The sequence below is a fragment of the Daphnia carinata genome, chromosome 7 (genome assembly GCF_022539665.2).
Source record: "Daphnia carinata strain CSIRO-1 chromosome 7, CSIRO_AGI_Dcar_HiC_V3, whole genome shotgun sequence".
NCBI classification, from domain to species: Eukaryota; Metazoa; Arthropoda; class Branchiopoda; order Diplostraca; family Daphniidae; genus Daphnia; species Daphnia carinata.
Genome location: NC_081337.1, coordinates 647678 through 670363, shown reverse-complemented (window position 1 = coordinate 670363; position 22686 = coordinate 647678). Strand labels below are relative to the sequence as shown.

General features: G+C 39.8%; 3 protein-coding genes, 2 long non-coding RNA genes and 1 pseudogene across 6 annotated transcripts; 3 read left to right on the top strand and 3 right to left on the bottom strand.

Annotated features, from left to right (window-relative positions):
• Nucleotides 1-250: 250 nt before the first annotated feature.
• Nucleotides 251-2358, bottom strand: LOC130698710 (RAC serine/threonine-protein kinase-like; annotated as a pseudogene).
• Nucleotides 2359-9652: 7294 nt separating this feature from the next.
• On the bottom strand, nt 9653-11853 carry LOC130698759 (uncharacterized). Of its 2 annotated transcripts, none has more exons than XR_009421404.1 (9): nt 11694-11853; nt 11518-11615; nt 11294-11452; nt 10927-11138; nt 10735-10860; nt 10547-10669; nt 10198-10465; nt 9958-10122; nt 9653-9884 (listed from the first exon to the last, which is right to left on the bottom strand). It is a non-coding gene; the product is annotated as an uncharacterized LOC130698759 (long non-coding RNA). The 2 variants fall into 2 exon arrangements; XR_009003333.2 differs by having other exon boundaries at nt 10927-11142; nt 11694-11851.
• A 1483-nt stretch (nt 11854-13336) lies between these two features.
• Nucleotides 13337-13813, top strand: LOC130698711 (uncharacterized). Its single transcript, XM_057521396.1, has one exon. It carries the CDS (start codon nt 13337-13339, stop codon nt 13811-13813), a length of 477 nt encoding a protein of 158 aa, XP_057377379.1.
• A 1649-nt stretch (nt 13814-15462) lies between these two features.
• On the top strand, nt 15463-18649 carry LOC130698758 (pre-mRNA-splicing factor CWC22 homolog). Its single transcript, XM_057521442.2, is given in 10 exon segments — nt 15463-15762; nt 15826-15845; nt 15848-16314; nt 16374-16502; nt 16596-16941; nt 17157-17376; nt 17378-17594; nt 17657-17937; nt 18024-18125; nt 18189-18649. Coding segments are annotated over 10 exon segments (2340 nt in total). The 5' UTR covers nt 15463-15601; the 3' UTR covers nt 18586-18649.
• A 757-nt stretch (nt 18650-19406) lies between these two features.
• Nucleotides 19407-20666, bottom strand: LOC130698739 (protein-S-isoprenylcysteine O-methyltransferase-like). The gene is given in 5 exon segments (XM_057521428.2): nt 19407-19822; nt 19886-19972; nt 19975-20054; nt 20157-20248; nt 20315-20666. Coding segments are annotated over 5 exon segments (876 nt in total). The 5' UTR covers nt 20534-20666; the 3' UTR covers nt 19407-19424.
• An 834-nt stretch (nt 20667-21500) lies between these two features.
• On the top strand, nt 21501-22467 carry LOC130698741 (uncharacterized). Its single transcript, XR_009003325.2, has 3 exons — nt 21501-21613; nt 21677-22118; nt 22188-22467. It is a non-coding gene; the product is annotated as an uncharacterized LOC130698741 (long non-coding RNA).
• Nucleotides 22468-22686: the final 219 nt, after the last annotated feature.

Sequence of the window (22686 nt, the reverse complement as noted above, 5' to 3'; positions counted from 1 at the left end):
TTGCCTTTTGTGGACAAAGGAAAGAACTAGGCCTACATGGTAAGCACGAAAATTGAATGAGTTCCGTGGGGTTTTTGGTGGGTGCTAGGAACGAGATTTGTTATCATGAAGTCTAGTTCAGTATTACTAACATTTGATGAATTATGTATATAGGAATAACATTACAATCTTACACAAACTATCGTCTGAAGCAAGGACAAAAGAAAAAAACTACTATAATTCAATTTTGATTCAAATACCATTTATTTCTTTATCGCATTTTAAATTCCTTAGCATGCATTTCACACTTAGGAATTAGTTCCCTAAAATTTTCAATTTAAGTATTAAGTAATTAAAAATGGATTACGCAAACATTCGTAAGAGTTTTATCAATTTTACAAATAGTTTATTTCTCTCATTGAGCATAAGCATAAATATAAAATTATCGGGTGTCTTTCACTTACCACTTGCGGCTTGAACGGTGGTGGAATCTGCGTGTAGGAGACAGGGTAAAATCAAAACATTCAAATACAACCTGCACGCCTACGTACCTTCCCTTGAACTAGATCTGTACAAGAAATCGGTAGGAAAAATGGATGTAGAATGATTTCTTGATAATCTTCCGGGCCGCCTCCTAATCTCTTATGTGGATCCTTAGCTAAAAGCCCACCAAGAAGATCTTTCGCTTCCTGCAATAGTGTTCGAGGGAATCTAACTTCTTCCAAAAGAATACGGTCAAAGAGAATGTCGCGATCCCGATCGTAAAACGGAAAGTGACCGCAAATGAGCTCATAAATGACAACACCCAAGCCTCACCAACGTACTGCACTCCCGTAGTCGTCGTCTTCTAAGCTCTTTCAGGGGCAAGGTACTCGGGGGTTCAGCAAATGTTTTGGCAGTCCTTCCGTACGTGGTATCCTCTTTACAAAGTCCAAAGTCAGCAATCTTTATGTGTCCATCTTTGCGAGTAACAAATTTTCCAGCTGGTAACAAAAAATCGTTTCGTACGTGAAACTCCAAGAAACAAAACAATTTATCTATCAGGTTGTTTCCTTAAGGTCCCTATTAATGCCTTGATCGTGTAAATAACCTAGCGCTGAAACAATTTCCGCTCCGTAAAACCGCGTTTTGTCTTCAGCAAAATTTCGTTCACGTGAAAGATGAAAAAAAACATTTCACCACCGTTAACATATTCCATTACGAAACACAACCGTTCAGCTGTTTGAAAGGAATATTTTAATGCCTGTTTGGAAGTTTTAAAAATATGAATGAGAAAGGGCGCAATATATTGAATGAAAACTGTTTTACAATAAAAGAAAAAGGATATTTGGTGGTGGCACGCGGTTTTCCGTAAGAATGTGGGCAACTTCGTCTTTCCAATAATGACTTCCTTTTTAAAGATTTTGATGGCGAACAAGTAGCCAGTGCCTTTTTCTCGGCCAAGAATCATCTTTCCAAACATAACTTTGCCCACATTTTGATGAACTCGAAATTTTCTAACCTCTGTTTCAAACAAATATTGGGGTAAAAAAGGAACAACATTGCAATAAAAAATAGTTAAAAATGGTTAAACCGTCTTCACTATTAATAAACCACATACTTTTCTCTCTTCGACTACGTACCACTTTCTTTTTCCCTGAATGATGAGGACGATTAGACGTTCCAGTTACAAGAAATTTCATTTGAAATTCATCATTCCCTGCATCCATTGGCAAAGAAACCATTTTGTTAGATAGGGATAACAGTGATGATGAGCCCTTTAGGTCGTTTTCTTCGGAAACGACGAGCATATCCACATCATTGCTATCAGGTCTGTATGAAGCCGTTCAGCAACATGCTCAATAGCAGCCATCCATTCTTCCCTAGAATCTAACAAAAAAGTTACACTCACAATTTTTGTTAATTCATGCAAAAGAAAACCACTATTCATGAATATTTTTAAAATTAGGTTTTGGCCCTTCACATACCTTTATCTATCAGAGTCAATATGAAAAGTCCTTTCAGTTACAGTCATCCATTGAAGACCCAAAAAAAATAATTCGCCTGCTAATATAGAAAAGTAAATAAAGCGAAAGCGCCCCCGCCCCGGGAACGCCCATGGAATAAGGACTTTAGTCGGGGGGGGGGGGGGGGGGCGATACTAGGACTGGAAACGCCAGTAACAAAATGTCAAGGGCTAAAAACCAAACACTGTGTATAAAAAAGTATAACTTTTATACATGAGCTGTATAAAGCAATAGATAAGGCATGTAATCAATCAAATATTACAAATATCAATTCAAACAAAAAAGTTATGATGGAATGATTACCCGAGCAATTGGTAACGCTGTTTAGAGTGCGGAAGACTACATAATCCGTCCGGTTCTCCCTTTCCACCATGGAACATATAGATATTTAAATAGGAGTAATAGGACCAAGAGCAGGGAGAAATAGGACCCTTATGATGGAGAAATAGGACCCCCCAAAAAATGTTTGAAAATTGGGTCCTATTTCTCCGGGTCCTAATTCTCCAGGTCCTATTTTGGGGTCCTAAATCTCCGGGTCCTATTTCTCCAGGTCCTATTTCTCCGGCAATCCGGCTTTAGTCTGATAGCCAACAAAAAATTTGGCGCCACAAATCGTCTCTCCAGCAAGATTCAATAAAGTTATTAAAATGATAAACGAGCAACTACCAAGAGGATGATCTATTTCCAGTGATGAGCTTTGGGTCGCCTACCGAGAATCTACTGTCACCGTGGCGGCCATGGAAAACTCGTTTCGCCTCTTCATGCATGTTCCCATTTTTGATCACGCCCAGCAGTACAAGCTCTTCGAAATTATCAAGCTGCCTGCAGCTACAGATAACGGAACGCATGATGTACTGTTCGGAAATCTTCCAGACTACCTTGCTGTATGTGCCGACCTCGAAACATTTCTAGAAATATCCAAAGAAGATGTAAAGGATTGCAGCAAAATAGGACGACCACTTTGTAAATTTCATACCGGCATCAGCAAGAGAACAGCCCGTAAGTCTTGCACAATAGCTGTCTTTTTAAATGATTCACCCGAATCAACACACAATGCAAAAAGTAGTTCACAGACTGACGCGGGGCTGAAGTAGTCTACATGGGATTCAATCAATGGGTCTACTCAGCAACAAAGCCACACGAGATTGTGTTTTCCCTGCCCAGCAGGAGGAGAGAAGCCACCTTTAAGAACAACAACTTTACCAGCAGTTGGATTGTTTGAAATACCTTGGGGATGCACCGCTCAAACCGAAGAATGGGTGTTCCCAGCCAGCATGGAAGGTAGCATAATGGCGCCAAAGCTACAAGCAGTTGTTCTACCTTCAGTGAAAATCTTTGCACAAGATGTCCAAGCAACGGGTGTCAAAAAACACACCTTCGTCGAGCTTCCGCGGGGAAATACTTCATCGGTAGACATCATTAGTCAGTTGCTTCACCGCAACGCACAAGCAACCCTATCAGCTGAAGTGACCGGAGTGCAAATTCATAATTTAATTATGAAAAAAGAAAAACAAAAAGAAGCTTACCTCACTCATTATCCTTACGAGTTGGCCGCTTCCAACATCCTTTTAGTGTTTGGAATAGTCTTTTTAGTAGTTAAATACTACATGTTGCATAAGCGTCTTATCGGTCATGAACATTGTGAAACCTCTCCACCCGGAGACCGCGGGAGGGAAGAGATGGAAACTGAAAATCTCTAAAAGAAAAATTGTTAGTGATAAAAAATAAAAGAAACAACTGCTGTGTGAAAGAAGTGAAAAAGCTTATTGTCAAACAGAAGATGTACTAACTACTCTTCACGATCACCAAGAAGATCTAAAAGACGCCAAAGCTCCCGCAGCAGGTAAAAATCGCCGAAGTTAGCAGTGTCAACGTTCGTCATTTTCCGAATTCAAGACATCAAGCCAAGTGCGCCGAGCTTCTTGTCGTGCTTCCATCTCGGCTTGAGTAACTTCGTTGTAGAAATCGGAACGGCGAGGAGTTGGATGTTAAATGTCCTCATCGGACTGAAACCACCAGAGAAGCCGAGCATGGAAATGCGAAAAATGATCCCGATATCTTGCATAACCAGGATATGTGCTAAAAAGAAGAAAGAAAAATAAGTGTGATTGAAACAACAGAAAAAGATCAAAGAAGATTACGTACCTGTTGTAGAAGTCGTTAATCCAAGGAGCACTGATGGAGAGTGAAAAATTTAAACGTGCGTCGGCGGTATGCACTCTCGCCAAAATGTCTAGAAAATCCTCACGATCAGCCTGCGTCAAACGGCTGAAACGGCTCCTACCAGTAGTATACGTGGCTTCTCCAAAACACATTAACGCATATTCAAACCGGCGAAGATTTTCGAGAACAGAGTGAAACGTGAACATTTTTGTTTGGAGGTAAAAAACAAACTAAAGATGAAAGGCAACAGTTGAATTCTTATACGTCGTAGTATTGTAGTTTGTCTTTATTGATAACATCTTATCAATTGTTAATTATAGCCGTCTTCTTACTCTTGTACCCCTTCCATAGTTCTAGCAAATTCCTTTCCAATAAAAGCTCATTAACCTCTCTAAAGCGACCTTGCTTTATCGTATGCTTATTCATCACGCCTGCTAGTCGTCGTTAACTATCCTTTAACGATTTTTTAAAAAAAGGGTTTTTCCAATATTATGTCCTTCTCTTAATTTCTTTCTAATGATTGTTAGTACAGTTGGGTCGCTTGTCTTAAAGAAGGGGGACCTGTCGCGAAGGGAAAATAGTTGACGTGGTTATCATTTCTGAAAAGACGTGACAACCAACGTTTTAATTGCGTAAAGTACGGCTTCTCATGAAAAGATGCTGTAACACGCAGATAAGTTAGTAAAAGATAGTTAGTCTTAGAATTTATGTACCCTAGAGATGGAGCGTATTTCCACCATGATGGTATAAAAGCCCATACTTTTTTTGCCCTCTTCTAGTTCTCTTCATGTTCCTGTGTTCAAGTTAAGTAAAAACCGTAGTCACTCCTCAACCTCAGTCACTCTTTATTTCTGTTGTGTATTGTATTTTTCCTTTAGAGTTCAATACAAATAATTTACAAAGTTAAGTCCAGTGTGACAATATCTTCATTAAATAGTAACACGTCGAAACAAATGTAGCAGTATAGTCTACAAATAATTTGCAAATATAATTAAAGATAGCACTATTCGGTCATTTAAAAGAATACCAAGTATGCACACCTTTTAATTAAGACAAGTATAATATCTAACCAGAAAATTTCCTTTGAATCAATTTACAAGCCGGAACAAAGACGATCGAAATTTTAGCTTAAATTTGCAACACACGTAATTTGTGTAAATTGATATCAGAATTTTGAGCTGTAAATTCTTTAATAAACTGAATTAAACTGTTCAATTCTTCGCAACTCCAACCCATCGAACCATAATTATAAGTTACATTCGAGTAACCGTGTTCTTTTCTCATTATACTCTACCACGTCTAAACACACGTAGCAATTTAAAGAAGAACAGGTGCAATAATAAAAGCGAACGTGAAAATTAAATTACATTTATTACTACTACTACAAACTTTGGTTCATTTTAAAAAAGACTGTCACACTTGTTTGTGTTAGTTGAGACAAAATTATACATCAAGCGATGACAAACACTGTTGTTATAACCTTGAAGTGTCTTGGTCAACTGTCTGTATTCTTAGCTACTCTCCCTGTTTAGGCCCCTACCGGGTGTGTGAATACACTACAACATTTCCCCTTCACATACACACAAAGCGATAATACAGACAAGAATAATGACGAAAGATGAACTGACACAAACGAGGCATCTCATTGACAGTGAACGCGACAACGCCAACAATGAGATAGACGGGTGACTGGGACGGTAGAGCGAGAGAGAGAGGCTAACACGCATTGGACCCTCGTGATGCTAGAACGCGGCGTTTAGGGACGTTCAACAGATCTCGCCAGGGCGAGCTGACTTGCTGACCAGGATTGTCGACTGTGCGGCGGACCACTGGTGGTTACTTGTCGATGTTGACTGCGCTCCTGTTGCGCCTAAAGGAACGTCCTTCACTCGTTTTGACCAGGTATGAACCCGGCTCTGCGCAGACTTAAGTTACCGCGCCTCGGAGCCAGATACCTGTAACTAGTACCCGCACCCACTGACCCACACACAGCGTTGAACACCGAATATCTGGGGCATATCTATGGAAGAAGTCAGTTTCCTTTTGACTTTTCTGCAGCTGCTGAACCATTCTGGCTCCTGGGACTGCTGCCGGCTGAAGGCTGGACCGTATGAACGGCAAACCATGGTGCAAGTTTCGGCTTTGCAACAGCGCCGCTGGCGACGGTAGTGAGTGACAGTGGATTTGAGCGAATTGCCGCCAAAGCTTCAGACAGCGTCTTCCCTTCTAGGAGCGTCTTAAGAAGTGTCCTTTTAACAGTTTGGATATGACGTTCCGGCAGACCATTGGAGCGGGCGTACTCTAGACTCGATGTTTTAAGACGGCAGTTATGTCGAGCGCTGAATGCTCACATTTCAACGTTTGCGAAACGGGTCCCGTTATCTGGTGATCCAAAAACGGAAAATATTCTATCAAGCTCCAAAACGGTTGCCGCTGCTGACTGATCTTTTACCTGAGCTGCATACGGCCATTTACTGTAGGCATCTACCGTCATCAAATATAATTGCCCTGGAATTTGAAGATGTCAGCTGACACGAACTGAAACGGGTATACAGGCAATTCCACTGGATACAGGGGCTGTGACGGGTTGCGGCTTCTACTTGGCTGACAGATGTTGCAGCTCGCTACGACGATCTCGCCCATCTTGGTCGAGGTGTCTTAGTAGACCGTACTTATTTGCTTTTTTTTCTCTGCTCTTTTGTTGTTGTTTTTTTCTCATTTTTTTTGGGCCTTCTTGTTTTCTTGGCCTTTCGCGCTTGTTTTTCTTTTCTTTTTTCTTTTTTTGTTTTGGTATTTTCGAATTTTCGTACGGTTGGTTCTGCATGTCGGATTTGAATCCCGACGTCCCAGATCCCTTTTTTGGCTTCGAACCACAGTACTACCTGCGGAATCAGAGGGGAAAGCTCGTCAAACAACAGTAAGAGCACGTATTGTTCGTTCGGTTCCGCGTTCACCTGCGACGAAAACGAGCTGTCCGAAGTTGGAGTTTGTACTGGCGGCAGAAGCATCTCCATCAACAGACATGGCAGACAATAACGAGCTAATCGTGGCATTGAATAGGTTTGCTGAAGTAGCAGCGGCAGACGGTGCGGCGAGGCAAAATCAGGTTGCCCAACTCGTCGAAATTATTAACGTGCAACAACAACAGAACAATGAAGCTATCCAAGCACTTGCTGCCGCTTTGCCAGCTGCCCAGACAGTCCGTCCGTCGACGATTGCTGTCAGTTCTATACCACACTTCTCGGGTGCTGTTGGCGAAGATGCGCAAGGGTTTATTGATCATGTGGAACGCGTTGGTGGGTTAGAGGGTTGGACAGAGGAGAATCGAGTTTTGGTTGCTGTGACACGTCTCGAGGGCACTGCCTCCCAATGACACGGGCAAACGGGACACCGTCACGCTACCTGGGCTATTTGGTCAGCCGCACTAGTGACAAACTTTGCTCGAGCGCTTTCGTTTTTGGAGTGGAGTTCGCTCGTAGAGTCTAGGGTACAAAAACCAGGGGAATCCTTGAATACGCGTTGGACAAGCGACGATTGTGCCTTCGTTGTCCCGTCCCGTTACCGGAGGCTGACGTCATCAAGATGTTGCTGAGAGGTCTCGCGAACCCCATTCACGTCGTAGCCTTAACTTATCCTTTACCGGTAGACTTTATGGCCTTCTTGACGCGACTCAGAGACTTAGAGCAACTTGGGTTAACGCCTCCAGTGCCCAGCGTGCCAGCGTCTACAAATGCGCCGCTTTTACAACCAATGCCCTCTGTTTTAACAGCCCCTCAGTCAACTGTCGCTGCGCCAGCAACACAGGATTTGACCACACTCTTTCAAAGTCTGGGAGACCGCTTGGTCAACCAAATTTCATCGTCGCTGTCAAGACTCACTGTTAATCCCGGACCTAGTGCTCCGCGGATGAGTGGTGGAGGCTTTGCACCAAGAGGGCCCGCGCAAAGCTTGTGCTATTCGTGCAATCGACACGGCCATATCGCTAGGGACTGTCCGGCAAAAAACGACGAGGTACCTCGTCGAGGACAATGACGCCCTTAAAAGGTTTTTTTTGTCTGAAAGTCGTCCAGCCCTGCCTCTTATCAAGGTCTGGGTAGAAAACGTTGGGGAAGTTACGGCACTCGTCGACTCGGGGGCTAGCGTTAGTGCGGTACGGCTAAGCGTCGTGCGGAAATTTATGGACCCTCATCGGAAGGCCACGAAAACTAAACTGAGAGGCGTCGACAACAAGCTAGTGCGATTAGAGGGAGCACTACCGTTGAACGTTAAGTGGAAGTACAACTTTCTCAAACTCAAGTCCGTCACCGTACTAAGGACCGCTCCATTTGCGTTAATCTTGGGTGTGGACTGGATAGTGGAAAGTAAAACCAGCATTCTAGTAAGGGAAGGGAGAATTGAATTAGTCAGGGAAGGGTTAGTTGAGGAGGAAAATAAGGGTGTAGTGGCACAGGAAAGTAGGGAGTTAGATCTAGTAAGGGGGGAGATTAACGTAACGGGGAAAGGTGTAAGGGGGGAGGAAATAGGGTTAATTGAGAGAAATTTAAATAAAGGGTACAGGGAAATCGACGAGGGCGAAGGAAAGAGCGTAGAGGAAGTTTTGACGTAGGAGAAAAAGAGAGGGCGATGGGCGGAAGAGGTGCACATAATTAACGAGGAAAGCAGCAGGGAGGAAACATTTTTGGAGGAAGAGGGGAGTAATGAAGAAGATTTTGACGTAAGCGACGGTCTGATAGAGTCTTTCGCGGAGGAATCGCCTTCAAAACGACGTGGATGGATGCCAGTTAAGGCAGATGGACACCAGGTAGTTCCGCCCAACTCGCTAGTCTTTGTGAAGGGAAGATTGTCGTCAGATGTCTCTGGTACGGCTTTCGTCAAGTTTAATTATTGTTCGAAGCCGGGGAAGGAGTGCGTGATACCAGCCAGTGTCGTGACGGTAAATAGAGGACGGAGATACCCCTTGTGAATTATTCCCCTGTGGAGTTGAAACTGAGGCGACGGCATTTCTTTTGTGCTGTTGAAGTGAACGACGACGCCGTGTTGTCTACTTTGACAGACGGGGATTTTAATTCAACTCAACTCAAGTTGAGTTTTCATTTTATCAGAGTCCTGCTTTTCCCTTGAAATTGGATGGCATATGCTGGCTTGCCTTCCTTAAACAAAAAGATTATAGCACATACATACCTTACTAGCCTTTGTCCGTCCCAGGGAGATCCCATCTACGTCCTGGATCGCCGATCCTATTCTGACGGCAGATGTACGTCACCAGGATGTCCTAATGTCCGGTTTTAGGGACGTCCACTGGAGGACGTCCTACGAACGTAATTAATTGGAAGTCCTGGTAACGTCCTTATTTGGGAGTACTACGGACGTCCTTAGTTGGACGTCTGCAGGATGGCAAATCCGTACGTTCAGTGAACGTACGTATTGGAACATCCGCGGAATGTTCGGATCGCGGCAGCCAAAGGACGCAAGAAAATTTGTTTAAATTAAAATAAAACCATAAATTTTTGGTAATTGATTTACATTTATTTTTACAAAATACAAACAATTAAACAAAAATTTAGCAGGTAACATCAAAAGCCTAAAAGGTCCCGCTTCTTCTTCACTGTCGGTGTAAATGAACTTGCCAGCTCTATCACTAGTTTTCGAACTGGCTTTTTTGGAACCAAGCTGTGTAATGGCTACATCGAAATCGCTGTCGACCGAGGTAATTGATGTTTGCGAAGGTGTTCTCACCTGGACGGAAAGAATAAAAAATGGGAAATTGTGATCGGCGTAGAAACTCGAACAGGAAGATGATTTGAAATACCGGTCTCTTCCATCTACTGTTTGTTTCAGTATCAGAGGCAGCCGATTCGGCACTGATGGAAGATAGCGAGCGGAATCAACGACTTTCGCCCCCATTCATGTACGTGCGTTTGTATGGGTTGTCTTCCTTTAAATGATTGGGACGACCAACGATTCCATTTTTATCCTGCAACCAAATAAATTCAACGCACACAGATTGAGAACTGTTTCCTTGTCATCGATAATTACGGAAAAGCCAAACCTTTTTCATTGCGGGGATGTTCGACTGTACGCCTGCTATGAGTTGAATGACTTGTTCAAAGCCTTCTTTTTGGATCGTTTCCCCACGTAAATATACAAGGTCATAGACATTGGAGCCATGATTGGCGTCAGTTCTGCTGGGGTGATAGTTTTTTGTAGATCAGACAGAGACAAAATCGCTGTTGCTTGTGGAAGGTTTGTTCTCGCAATCGAAAATACGATCGTGATAATTTCTCTCTTCGGCTGACCATGTAACACACATTTCGAACCTACAGCGAAGAACAGTTTTTACTGACAACTCTGCATTTAACGAGATAAAATAATAAAGTTAATGAGAAGTATGTTCATACCCTCTCTAGGTCTTGTCGTAGCTGTACAAACAATTTCATACGTTCCATATCTTGCTGTTGTTGCTGACTTAATCTTTCCGTTTCAGTGGTTTTGGGCGGTAGCAATGGTCTGTCTCGGTTGGACTGGAAATTTTAGAAAAGAAAATTGATTGCTTGTAGTAGAGACACATGAATTTGGGAGCACACACCTTTCGTTTAAGAACCCAAAAGTTGAAAATTTGATCAACGACAACGACATCGAGATCAAGATCTAGCGTCGCGCCGTTTCATTAATGCTGGCATGCTTATAAAAGTCCGATTCGATGAGTTGTAGCCTTTTCACACACAAGTAACTCTAAATAATTAAACGCAAAACGTAAAAATGTTTATGTATCCTATACTTTTGGGCACGGATTAAGTGCCTTTCTTCGACGGTCATTTCTTTTTTCAGCTTTCTAACGGATTGGGTGTTCTCCTCCCCCTCGCCTTCAACATGAGATCCCGTGATCCATATCCAATATTGATATCATGGAAATCAATAATAAGGAATAGTGTTACGTGCTCCTGGACATTTTCTTGGGCACTGCTCAGCGATGGTACCGATTTCGGTTTGCTACCTAAGACGATAATAAATTAATGTAGTTACTAGTTGAAAATGCATCTAAGTGAAATGATAATTAAAGAATGGCTCTCAGATACTATCTAGCAGGAAGATTAGAACGAAAAGCCTTTAAACCATAAAAATAAAATTAATTTAGATTCAATTACACATATGTGTCCATTCATAGCTGGGTGTGTAGTTGGTTTTCTCCTCAACAACAGAATTGGATGTCTTGCTTCTGTAAATTGAAATCCGTTAAAGCTCAGTACTTGCATCTTGAGATTAATGTTTTGACGTAACTAACAGCTGTAATGCTGTTATTTCATCTGAACGATAAGAAAAATGATTACATAAATTTCACGAACAAAAAATCTGTGAAAATCTAGATTACCAGAAGGATGATAGCTATAAGGCAGCTAACAAGTTGGTTCCCAAATGGTTCATGGTAAATCATGCTCTAGTTTCATGATTCTCCTTGAAAGTAACCACCTAAGAAACATTTCGGATTAGTAATGTGTGTCAAATTTCCAACTGCAACTAATAAAATTATGTCTACACTTTAAATACCTTTCCTTCCAAGTAAATTTTTTCTTCTGTGGTGCTAATGCCAACATGAATTTGAAATGTACCAAAACTGCCAAACCTAGGTAATAGAAAATTTTTAATTTTACTGAAACTAGCCACTTACCTGTCAAACAAACACCGCTTACAATAAGCAACTTCAACGATTCATAGAATTGTAGGATGTTGACACTTCGAGCTTGAAACAGTCGTCTGCTTGTAGTAACCGTTGCCATATATATCGTAAAAAACAATATTTTGCGCAAGGGCAAACAGTGTTTTATTATGAAATTAACGTTTCTTAAATTATTTTTACATAATAATTTTCTTAGTTATCTGTGTATTAAGAGGTACTTATGTGCCCTCCCAAGAATCCTCATTGAGGTACGAAGAAAAAAAAAGTGAATAGCGACACTAGTAAAGGGCGGGTGATGGTAGGCCTGAAAACACCAGTAAGAAAATGTGAAATGCGAAAATCCAAATACTGTATAAACAAAATTACTTTTCTATTGAATGAGCTCTAAAAAGCAATAGAAAAAGCATATAATCCTGCAAAAATATTATGAATGTAAATTTTTTAAAAAAAGTTATAATGCAGTGAAAAGGCGTCATATTGATAACGGTGTTTGAAGTGCAGAAACCAATATAACCCGTTCGGTTTTTTTTTTCAACATATCGGAATATTAAGCCCATTCCACATTTAATTTTTTTAAGATGGAGAAACAGGACCTCAAGGCTGGAGAAATAGGACCCTTCAAAAAATGTTTGAAGATTGGGTCCTATTTCTCCAGGTCCTATTTCTCCAGGTCCTATTTGTAGGTCCTAAATCTCCGGGTCCTATTTCTCCAGGTCCTATATCTCCGGCTACCTTGATTTACAAGAGTTTACCTTCAAGATAGAGCATGTGAAAGGTACTGATAATATTGTTGCGGACACACTGTCCAGGAACCCTGCCGACGGCATTGTTTCCCGGTCAGAAGATTGTCTAGCAGTCACTGTAAAGGAACCCGAAGTGGGTTATGCCTCAAAAGAGCTCGCCCTCTTGCAACAACAAGACGGCCAGCTACGGAAAATATTTGTAGCATTAGACACCCTTACGCCCTGTAAAATTTCCCAAGTTTTTGTCATCCGTAGTAAAATTCTGTATAAAAAAAAAAACACTCTGGTAGGAAGTTGCTACTCGTTATTCCCTCTATCCTTCGTAGAAAAATCTTAGAAGCGTGTCACGATTCTCCTCCATCTGGACATCAGGGTGTGGAGACAACTCTTTTTAAAATTAAAAGTCGATTTTGGTGGCCACGGGATTACGGCTGGGTAGGAGCGTAAAAATTTTTGTACAATCTTGTTCTTTCTGCCAAACACACAAACATGCAATTGGTCAGGTGGTTGGCCGGCTTCAGCCAATCGAACCACCATCTTCTCCGTTCCAGCTTATCGGAATTGATCATCTAGGCCCGTTTAAGGTTACTGCTTCTGGCCATCGTCATATAATTGTCTCCATAGACTATTTGTCGAAGTGGGTCGAGGTTGCTGCTGTTCCTGACACGTCGACGAAATTTGTTACGTCGTTCCTCGAGACGAACATTACCTTTCGCCACGGTACACCACAACGTATTATTAGCGACCAGGGATCAGCCTTTACGTCTCAGATGTTTGCCGAATGGGTAACGCGCTGTCATATTAAACACATTTTGGCCATTGCAGAGCATCCGGAGACCAATGGATTAGTGGGACGAGTTAATCGTACATTAACCCTTGCATTATGCGCCTTCGTCAACGCCGAACATACGGACTGGGACTTACATTTAGCAGCCGCAACGTACGCTATTAATACTGCCCGCCAAGCCACAACCGAGATAACGCCGTTTGAATTAGTGAATGGTCGTCCATCAGTCCTGGCCATAGAGAATCTCTTTCCTTGGCCAAAGAACGAACAAGAACCACATGCCACTTATTTGTCATGCGTTTCGGAATTGAGGTCGTCAGCTCGTTTGCGCATTGTGGAAAAACAGCGGAAAAGCAAGGAAAGAACAGATCGCGTTTCGGAATTGAGGTCGTCAGCTCGTTTGCGCATTGTGGAAAAACAGCGGAAAAGCAAGGAAAGAACCCGAGCTTCTCCAAGGTGACCTTGTTCTAGTTCGACGGAAGCCTAGAAAGAAGAATTCCACCAAAAAATTTCTTCCTAAATTTATGGGGCCATTCCAGGTAGTGCGGAAGCTATCACAAACAACCTACCTAGCCGAAGATCTGCCCGCGCAATGGAAGAAATCATCGTATAGGCGTTTTAACGTCCACGTCTGCCAGATTCGTCGCTTCCATGGTCGGTCGGATGTGGAGTGGGACGCTTCGGAAAATGTGGCAGTCGACGAGTCTTCATCTTCGTCTTCTTCGAGCGACGCATCTCCGTCCGAGTCGAAAGAGCTGCCACAAGAAGACAGGCCAACAACATCTACTAGAGCTGGGAGACGGACAAAAAGGCCTGCGTGGATGAAAGACATATATATATAGTAATATATATAATGTAATATATATATTACTATTATATATATGTACAATAGTTATAGTAATTGAAATAAACGAATATAAGAGATACAAATTTTTAATTATTTGTCAGCAAAATTAATTACGATATTCGCTGATTTAATATATAAATAATATAAACATAATATAAATCGATAGCCCTTGGTAAGGGCTATCCATTTTTAGGTAATTATAATCAACATTTTCAAATAGAAAAATCTTAAAGGCAAAATGTGTTTTTGTTGTTTTTCCATCTAAGGTTGTAATGGACACAACTGATAAAAACAAAAAAAAGATATTACGCTTAAACTTTTTCCTTTTCTGAAAATTTAACATAAATTTCATAGAAGTAGATAGCTGTTGAAAAGAACTATCGATTGATGCAAAATTTGTCAATTTTGACTGTTTATTTTCCTCGTAAATAATTATTCAAGGCTTTTATGATTTTAGAAAGGGGAGGGGGTGTGTGAAAAAGACGAAACTTTGCATTGGTCGTTTGATGCGTAATCTTCGTCAAAATATGAAATCATTATAATATTTTTGTTGCTGGTGATTCCAGGAACAAGTTGTTATAAACGATTGATTTTAAGATGCTACATTTAACCCCAAAAATTACGCTTGAAAAAGTGCTTTTTGACAAATCAGTATGGCGGCCATTTTCTTACCGCGCCAAGTTCAAATTGTAAGTAGGTGTAAAAAATTGTAATTATAAGTAAGTATTTAAATTTTGTTTGCAGCTAGGGAATTTTAATATTCGTCTTAGATAGAAAATCGCAGAAATTAACTAAGATAAGTTAAACAAATTTATTTCGACGGTTCTCATTTAATTTACAATTTTAAGGATCTTTTTCCACATTCCGCGTGGAAAATTACGTTTTATCGAGCCTTCCGCGTGGAAAACTACGTTTTATCGCGCCCTCCGCGCGGAAAAATTACAAGCAGACAGCATACCAAAAAACAATTGAATAACGCCTTGCGCGTTTAGCCCATAAGAAAAAGTGCATCTGCAACTATGTACTACTTAGTACATATGTACTGAGACCATGTTGGGTTGGTGGGATAGTGTTTACCCCATGCGGGAAAAATCGACGGTTTGCGATCTGGAAGAACCGCACCGAAATCTAAAATGACCCGACAAATCGCCAAAAATCTTCCCGATTTATGCGGGGCCGACCGCTAAATGACATTTGGCAACTGAGCAAACAAGCATTAGAAAGGCGACATTTAATAACGATTCTTTTCAAGAGGCTAATCTGGCAAGCGTTAATATTTTCTTGGATTTCAACCTGAAGCATGTTACGACGTTCCCTGCTTCAGCTGTAATAGTAGCTTCTAATTGTGTTTCAGTGTAGTTTCCACTTTTTTCAACACATTTTGGCGCGACTTTTGTTTAAATGGAGAGCGTTGTGAAAGCTGTCGGCCTACCTGTAAATTTCTCGGAAGAAGTTGAGGATGACACAGACAAAAAAATAGAAGAAAAAAGTTCTTCCACCAAGTTCGAAAACAGTCGGAAACGACGGTACAGCTCAGACGAAGAATATAGAAGCCGAGAAAGGTAAATGTAGAAAATTTCTTTCCAGTAATCAGTTAATAAACTTATTTTATAAAATTATTTTAGGAAAGATCATTATGAGATTGGATCCGTTATTGGGCAGATGAAGGGACCAGATCTCACCGCACCAATATTTTGAGAGAACAAGATCATCATTCAAGGAAAAAGAAAGATCACCAAAAAAATTGTAATCCAAATCCCATGAATGAAGAAGGTGTGAAAGAGCAGAAGAAAGAGAAAGAGGTGGATCCGATTATGACACGAACTGGGGGAGCCTACATTCCTCCGGCCAGATTGAGAATGATGCAAGCACAAATAACAGACAAATCCAGCTTAGCTTTCCAGCGTTTATCTTGGGAAGCTCTAAAAAAATCCATTCATGGATTGATTAACAAAGTTAATGTGTCAAATATCTGTTTGATTGTTACATCATTGTTCAAGGAAAACATAATACGGGGACGTGGCCTCCTAACCAGGTCTATTATTCAAGCCCAAGCAGCATCACCAACTTTTACACATGTTTATGCTGCACTAGCTGCAGTAATCAACACTAAGGTACAGTTTTATAGAGTCCATATCAGAGCTAACTAAATGCTAAGTATTCAATTTTGTAGTTTCCCAATATTGGTGAACTGCTATTGACTCGCCTCATTCTTCAGTTCCGTCGTGGATTTCGTCGTAATGACAAGCAGATCTGTATGAGTTCGACAAGATTCATAGCACATCTTGTGAACCAACAAGTGGTAATACCTTTTTGCAAGATTTTTTAAAAATATTTTATTTGTTTTTTTTCCCCTTTCTTTTATCCTATCTATTTATTTTGTTTATTTTTCTAGGCCCATGAACTTTTGGCTCTAGAGATTTTAACTCTTTTACTGGAAAATGCGACAGGCGATTCAGTAGAAGTAGCTGTTGGTTTCTTGAAAGAATGCGGACAGAAATTGAGTGAAGTGTCTCCACGAGGACTAACTGCCGTCTTTGATCGTCTTCGTCATGTTTTACATGAAGCTGATTTAGACAAGCGTGCCAAGTTCATGATTGAAGTAATGTTTCAAGTACATAAAGGTGGTTTCAAAGACAATCCCGCGATTGTGGCGGAATTGGACCAAGTGGAAGAAGAAGATCAGTTCACTCATCTGATGTCAATTGAAGAAGAAAAGCTTGACCCTCAGGAGATGTTAAGTAATATGATCAATTTCATGACTAATTCAAATAGTATAATAATCTATTGTTAATTAATTGCTGTACTTCACTGTTATTCTGCAAATTGTGCTATCCATCCATTCACATCATGTTACAGTAGTTTAGTAACCTCGATGTAACATCTACTGTTGTAGCATAGTTTTAAATAGTCCTTTACTGTTTTGTTTTCACACTATGTTTAATTTCTATTTTAGATGTTTTCAAGCATGATCCAGAGTATGAAGCCAATGAAGAAAAGTATCAAGCTGTTAAAATAGAAATCATAGGCGACGATTCTGGCGAGATCGATGGTTCTGATGAAGATAACGAAGAATCGAGTGAAGAAAGTGCGTCTGAGGAAGAAGCCAAAGGTAAAGAAACAAATATTTGTGTCATGTTGACTTGGTGTTTTCCGTTCTGTTTCTGTCTTGTTTTCAGAGGGTGACATAGTTGACGAAACGGAGACCAATCTGATAGCTCTTCGTCGAACGATTTATCTGACTATCCAGAGTAGTTTAGACCACAACGAATGTGCTCATAAAATGATGAAAATGCAAATGAAGCCAGGACAGGAAATTGAGTTATGCCACATGATTTTGGATTGCTGCACGCAACAGAGGACGTACGAGAAATTCTTTGGACTTCTAGCGCAAGTATTACATCATAAATTTGTTAGAAAAGGTTTTGGCATGTAATGTTTTTCTCGTTTCTTAAGAGGTTTTGTCAGATTAATAAGGCATACATTCCACCATTTGAGCAAATTTTTCATGATACATACGATACGATTCATCGATTGGATACCAACAAATTGCGAAACGTGGCTAAAATGTTTGCTCACTTACTTTTCACGGATGCAGTCAGCTGGCAAGTTATGGCTAATATTCGACTGACGGAAGAAGATACGACTAGTTCTTCGAGAATATTTCTTAAGATTTTGTTTCAAGAACTGGCAGAGTACATGGGTTTGAGCAAGCTGAATCTTCGACTTAAAGATCAGTAAGTGCATTATTTCTTCCATTTTTATTATTATTTTTATTTTACATTAAGAAACTCAGTTCCTAAATCAAAATTCGTCTTTTTAGAACTTTGCAAACACATTTTGAAGGCATTTTCCCCCGTGATGATCCCCGGAACACTCGATTCGCCATAAATTACTTCACTTCAATTGGATTGGGAGGCTTGACGTAAGTTTAGCTTACATATTTTAAAAAGTTGAGACCAAAAATAAAGGTTTGCGTATCATGCAGAGACGAGCTTCGTGAACATCTTCGAACGCACCCTAAACCGCCACCGGTCACAGTTCCTGCGCCGGTATCTACACTGTCAGCTGCGGCCGCACAGTTATTGTTGGAGTCATCCGATTCCGATTCAAGTTCATCTTCTTCCTCCTCGTCATCATCGTCGTCATCATCATCATCAACTTCATCGTCCTCCTCGAGTGATGGAAAAGGCAGAAACAAAGGTTCGCGGAAGAAACTGCGTTCTTCAAATAATAAGTCGAAATCGGAAAGTCGATCAGTCCGAAAACTAAGCCCCGAAGAGATCCGGACTAGAGATCAGCCATCCGATCGCCATCAAGGTGATCGAAACAGGAGCAATCGACACTTCAATGAAAAAGAATCTAAAAGTAGTTCGCGCCGATAAGGTGAAAGTGCTGAGTGCTTTATGTTCATGTTGCAATGAAATATACTTCTTTTACCTCCCGTCATGAATTTCTACAGATAATTGAAAATCGACATTTTAATGTTACCACTTTAATACCATACATTCTGGAAGACAAAAGAGGAAAATATTAAACACAAAAAGAACTTTGTTGTGAATGCAACACGTCAGCAAAAAGAAAAGGTGCAGTAAGAGTAAATTTTGCGTTTTGAATTTGCTCACTTATAAGTACTAATTTCGTTTTGGACTGAATTTGTTTATAATGTTCTATCATTCATACTTAACGAGAACATTCATACTTAGCGGGAAAAATTTTATTTGCATAAGCCTGATTATTTAATTTTATTATTATGCCCGCTAGCTCAGGTCTCTTAGCAGGAGAAGGTCTTCGTATTTTCACATAGAAAACCTTGAAATGTATTAACCATAGTGCAACCGCAAGCGATATGGGATGTATCATCGTTATTCGATAGGGGATGAAGTTCTCGTTTTCCTTTTTTTTTGTCCAAATTTAGTTTTCATTTTTCAGGTGTATGTGATGCGCTCTATTATCACGGCTTACCTAACAATTAGACACTGTGCAGGAACTTCAACTACAATGCTAAACACAATACACTTGTAAAGTACCGGCCATTCAGTTGGTTTCACAGTTTTATTTTATCGAGGATTTTATTATTTTTTTATAACTTGGGTCAAGTATTTAGAATATACTGTACTAAATGACACGGCCACGGATAATTCCAAACGTACAGTACGTCTTGTGTGCATTCGTAATATAGCTAATACTGAAAGAAGAAATCGAATTTCGAATAAGGGACGGATTAATTTATATTATACCCGTGAATAAATGGCAAACCAGTAGGCACTTTGGATTGGTAAACAACATACTCATGACCAAAGAAATGCAAAAGAGTCATTTCTTCTTCAAACACGCGTTCATAAAAAAACTTCCAAGATGCGATCAAGTATGCAACAGAGCACAATGGATTACATAAAATAATTTGTGTACCGATGGACCAATAAAACCATCCTACATAACTCGGATGACGGCACAGGCTGTAGATGCCTCCAGTGACAAGTTGGTGATGTTCTTCACGCTGGGTCCTGATAAGATGATCAAAATTATGGAAGGCGGTCAGCATGGCAGTCTTCCTTACAATTTCTCCTCCAATACAAAGAAACAGACCAATTCCGCTTATCCAATAATTCTTCTTTAAACCTTAGAATTTTTTAAAAATTAATGGTAACATAAAAAATCATGGCAACAAAGATCTATTCTCACCTGGGAAAAGCCACAATTCAGTCCAATATTCAACCCAAGAAACTAAGGCTGCTATACCATATGCTTTACTGTGGTTAAGCAAAAACTTTCAGGTGTTAGGTTTTGGGGCCTTATTACTGATGTCACAACAAATTCAGAAAAGTGGAAAAAAGACATAATTGAAATGTACCTGTAAAAAAGTAGGTATTTACATTTTAAATGCCAACCAATGGTGCAAAACGTTACATTACGAAAAAAAATAAAAAGCAGAGAAAATCTTATCAGAACTTACCATCCTAATGAATGATAGTTTGTACTACAACAAGATGTAACTGTAATTCCCAATGCTTGGCCTATCCCAAGTAGTATGGATCTCCAAACAATCTGCAATAAAAGAATTAAATTCATTAAGATGTTTACCTGAACATTTCGAGTTTTAAATTCAAATACTTCAAAAATTTGTCCTTGACAACAAATTCGTGATGACAGACAACTGATTATTAACAGGACACATGAAATGAGTATGGCATAATGAAGTCCAATAGTAGGTTTTTCTTCATGAGCAATTTCCGGTGAATGCAAATGAAGCGCGACGAAAACAGTGATGATGAGATTAAGAAGGAAAGCAACCACAAAACTAAAGCACCCTATTTTCCCATGAATATGCATGACTTGTATAGTTGATATATAATAAATATCTTTGACAGAGGCTAATTATGACTAGTCTTCAACAAGAAACGGATGTTACTGACTTCATGGCGGAGAAAGCGCTCAATTTACTGTTAGAATTATACCCACAAAATTTACAAATAACAATCCTAGCATACAAGAGTAAGAAACATATTCCACAAGAAAATTATTCACGTCTACTAAAATCATGACAGCGTCGTTACTCCATTTTTTTCGGAAAATCCTGCGAGATTGCCAAACGAGCTTAGAAGTAATGTCTAGCAGACGAAGTATGGCAGGCTTCAGCTAGGGCTGGGCTCCGATCGTTTTTTATCGGGGCAAAACGCGGTTAATCGGGAAAAAAATCGTCAAACCATAGATAAAGACTACTGGTTCGTTATGTCCATAAGAGAAATAACATGGGCTGCTGACGCAAAAATTTTGGGTACCCTTCCTACGATTTTTTGGATCCTTACTCTGCTTGCAGTGCCATCAAGTGGAGGTTTTTATCACTACTGATGGTGTAAATAGCTTTCCACCAACCGCCATTGTTCGTGGCAGTTTGTGGCGTCCTGAAGCTAGATTTGGCTTGAAAATGGCGTTCCCTAAAGAAAATAAGAATAGGATAGGTTTGTACAGTTTGATCTATGGAGTGATCGTTATAATGTTGAGAGACCAAAGTAAATAATAATTGAATTTAAAGGTTACGATATGATGGGCAGCTTTAGTAAATGGAAAAACGGAAAACAAGAACTTGAAAGTGCCGTGTAACCATAATTTGAAGAAAATTGAGTAAAAAAATCAAGAGCCTGAAGAAAAGCGAGGACCAATTGACATCGTTTCTCTTAAAAAGTAACTCTTCTGAAGGTCTTTTCATTTCTAGCTTGTTAACCAATATTCCAACTTTATATTGGGATGTTTCTATAGTTCAAGATCTGATAGTAGAACAGAAGTTAAATAAATTGAAGAAGTTGGTTTGGACCACAATAGTCCTACCCAAAAAATTTACACCAGGAACCATGCTTCCAATCCTGAAAGAACTGCAAGATCGTCTAGCAGCTAAGCTGTCATAATTCACAGGTATGTGTTAATCTTTATAATTTAAGGAAGACCAGCCAGCCAACTTATATCATCTATTTTCAGGAAGAAAATGAAACCCTAACTAGAACAGAAGTTAAATAAATTGAAGAAGAAAAAATCAAAAGGGAAAAATAAGAAAAATGACTTCCAAAATTGTGAAACTTTCAAAAACCACCAAGGCAGCATCTGTGTCAGCAACCTCTGATCATACAGAGTTTCTCAAAACAGAAATTTCTAAGCCAAGAATAACAAGTACACTGCCAAAGCCAATTTTTAACAGTGAAGGCTGCCTGGTTTGCAGCAAATTTGGTTTTGGAGAACTAATTACTCCTTTACCCATTCTGAAAAAGACCTCTTTCGATCCAAAAGCAGCAATGATTAAAATAAAACAAACGTCAAAGAAAAAGTGAAAATCTTGGAAGGCAAAGGTGAAGTTGAGAAGGCAAGAAGCATTGAAGGGAAACAGGCATGGGAAGGTTCTCTGCAAAGAGCTGAAGGTGTTAGGGTAAACTTTCAATTTGACAAAAAAAAATTTAAGATCTTCGAAAATGTTAACCTTTCTGTGTTACAATAGGTAAATGACGATGTGAATTGCTTGCTAAATAAATTTAAAAACGCGATAAAACCAAATCACAAAGTAAAAATAAGTGGACCAATGCATTGAAGAACAGAAAAGAAGAAAAGCTAACATTAAGAAACATGAAAAGAAAGAACCCAAACTAATGAAATAAGGCCAATTTATCGTATTAATGAGCGATACTGACTCTTGGATGAGTTAACTCGTGTTCTATTATGTCCAAAACGTGTTATAGTTTTGTATTAAAATACACTGGCATGCTTTCCATGTTCGTGGAAAATTTTAAGTAACAAATCTTTGATTCATTTAAAAAGGTTTAATGGCTTAATCATAAACATTAACCACAGACACATCACATTAATTAACTTAACATTAATCACAGACTCAAAAAAAAAAGGTCTTTCATGGTGGAAAATAATTAAAATTGATTTTTCATTATTAGTAACTTTGTTAGCATCAAGACATAAGATTTTAATATTATTCCTATAAACATTAT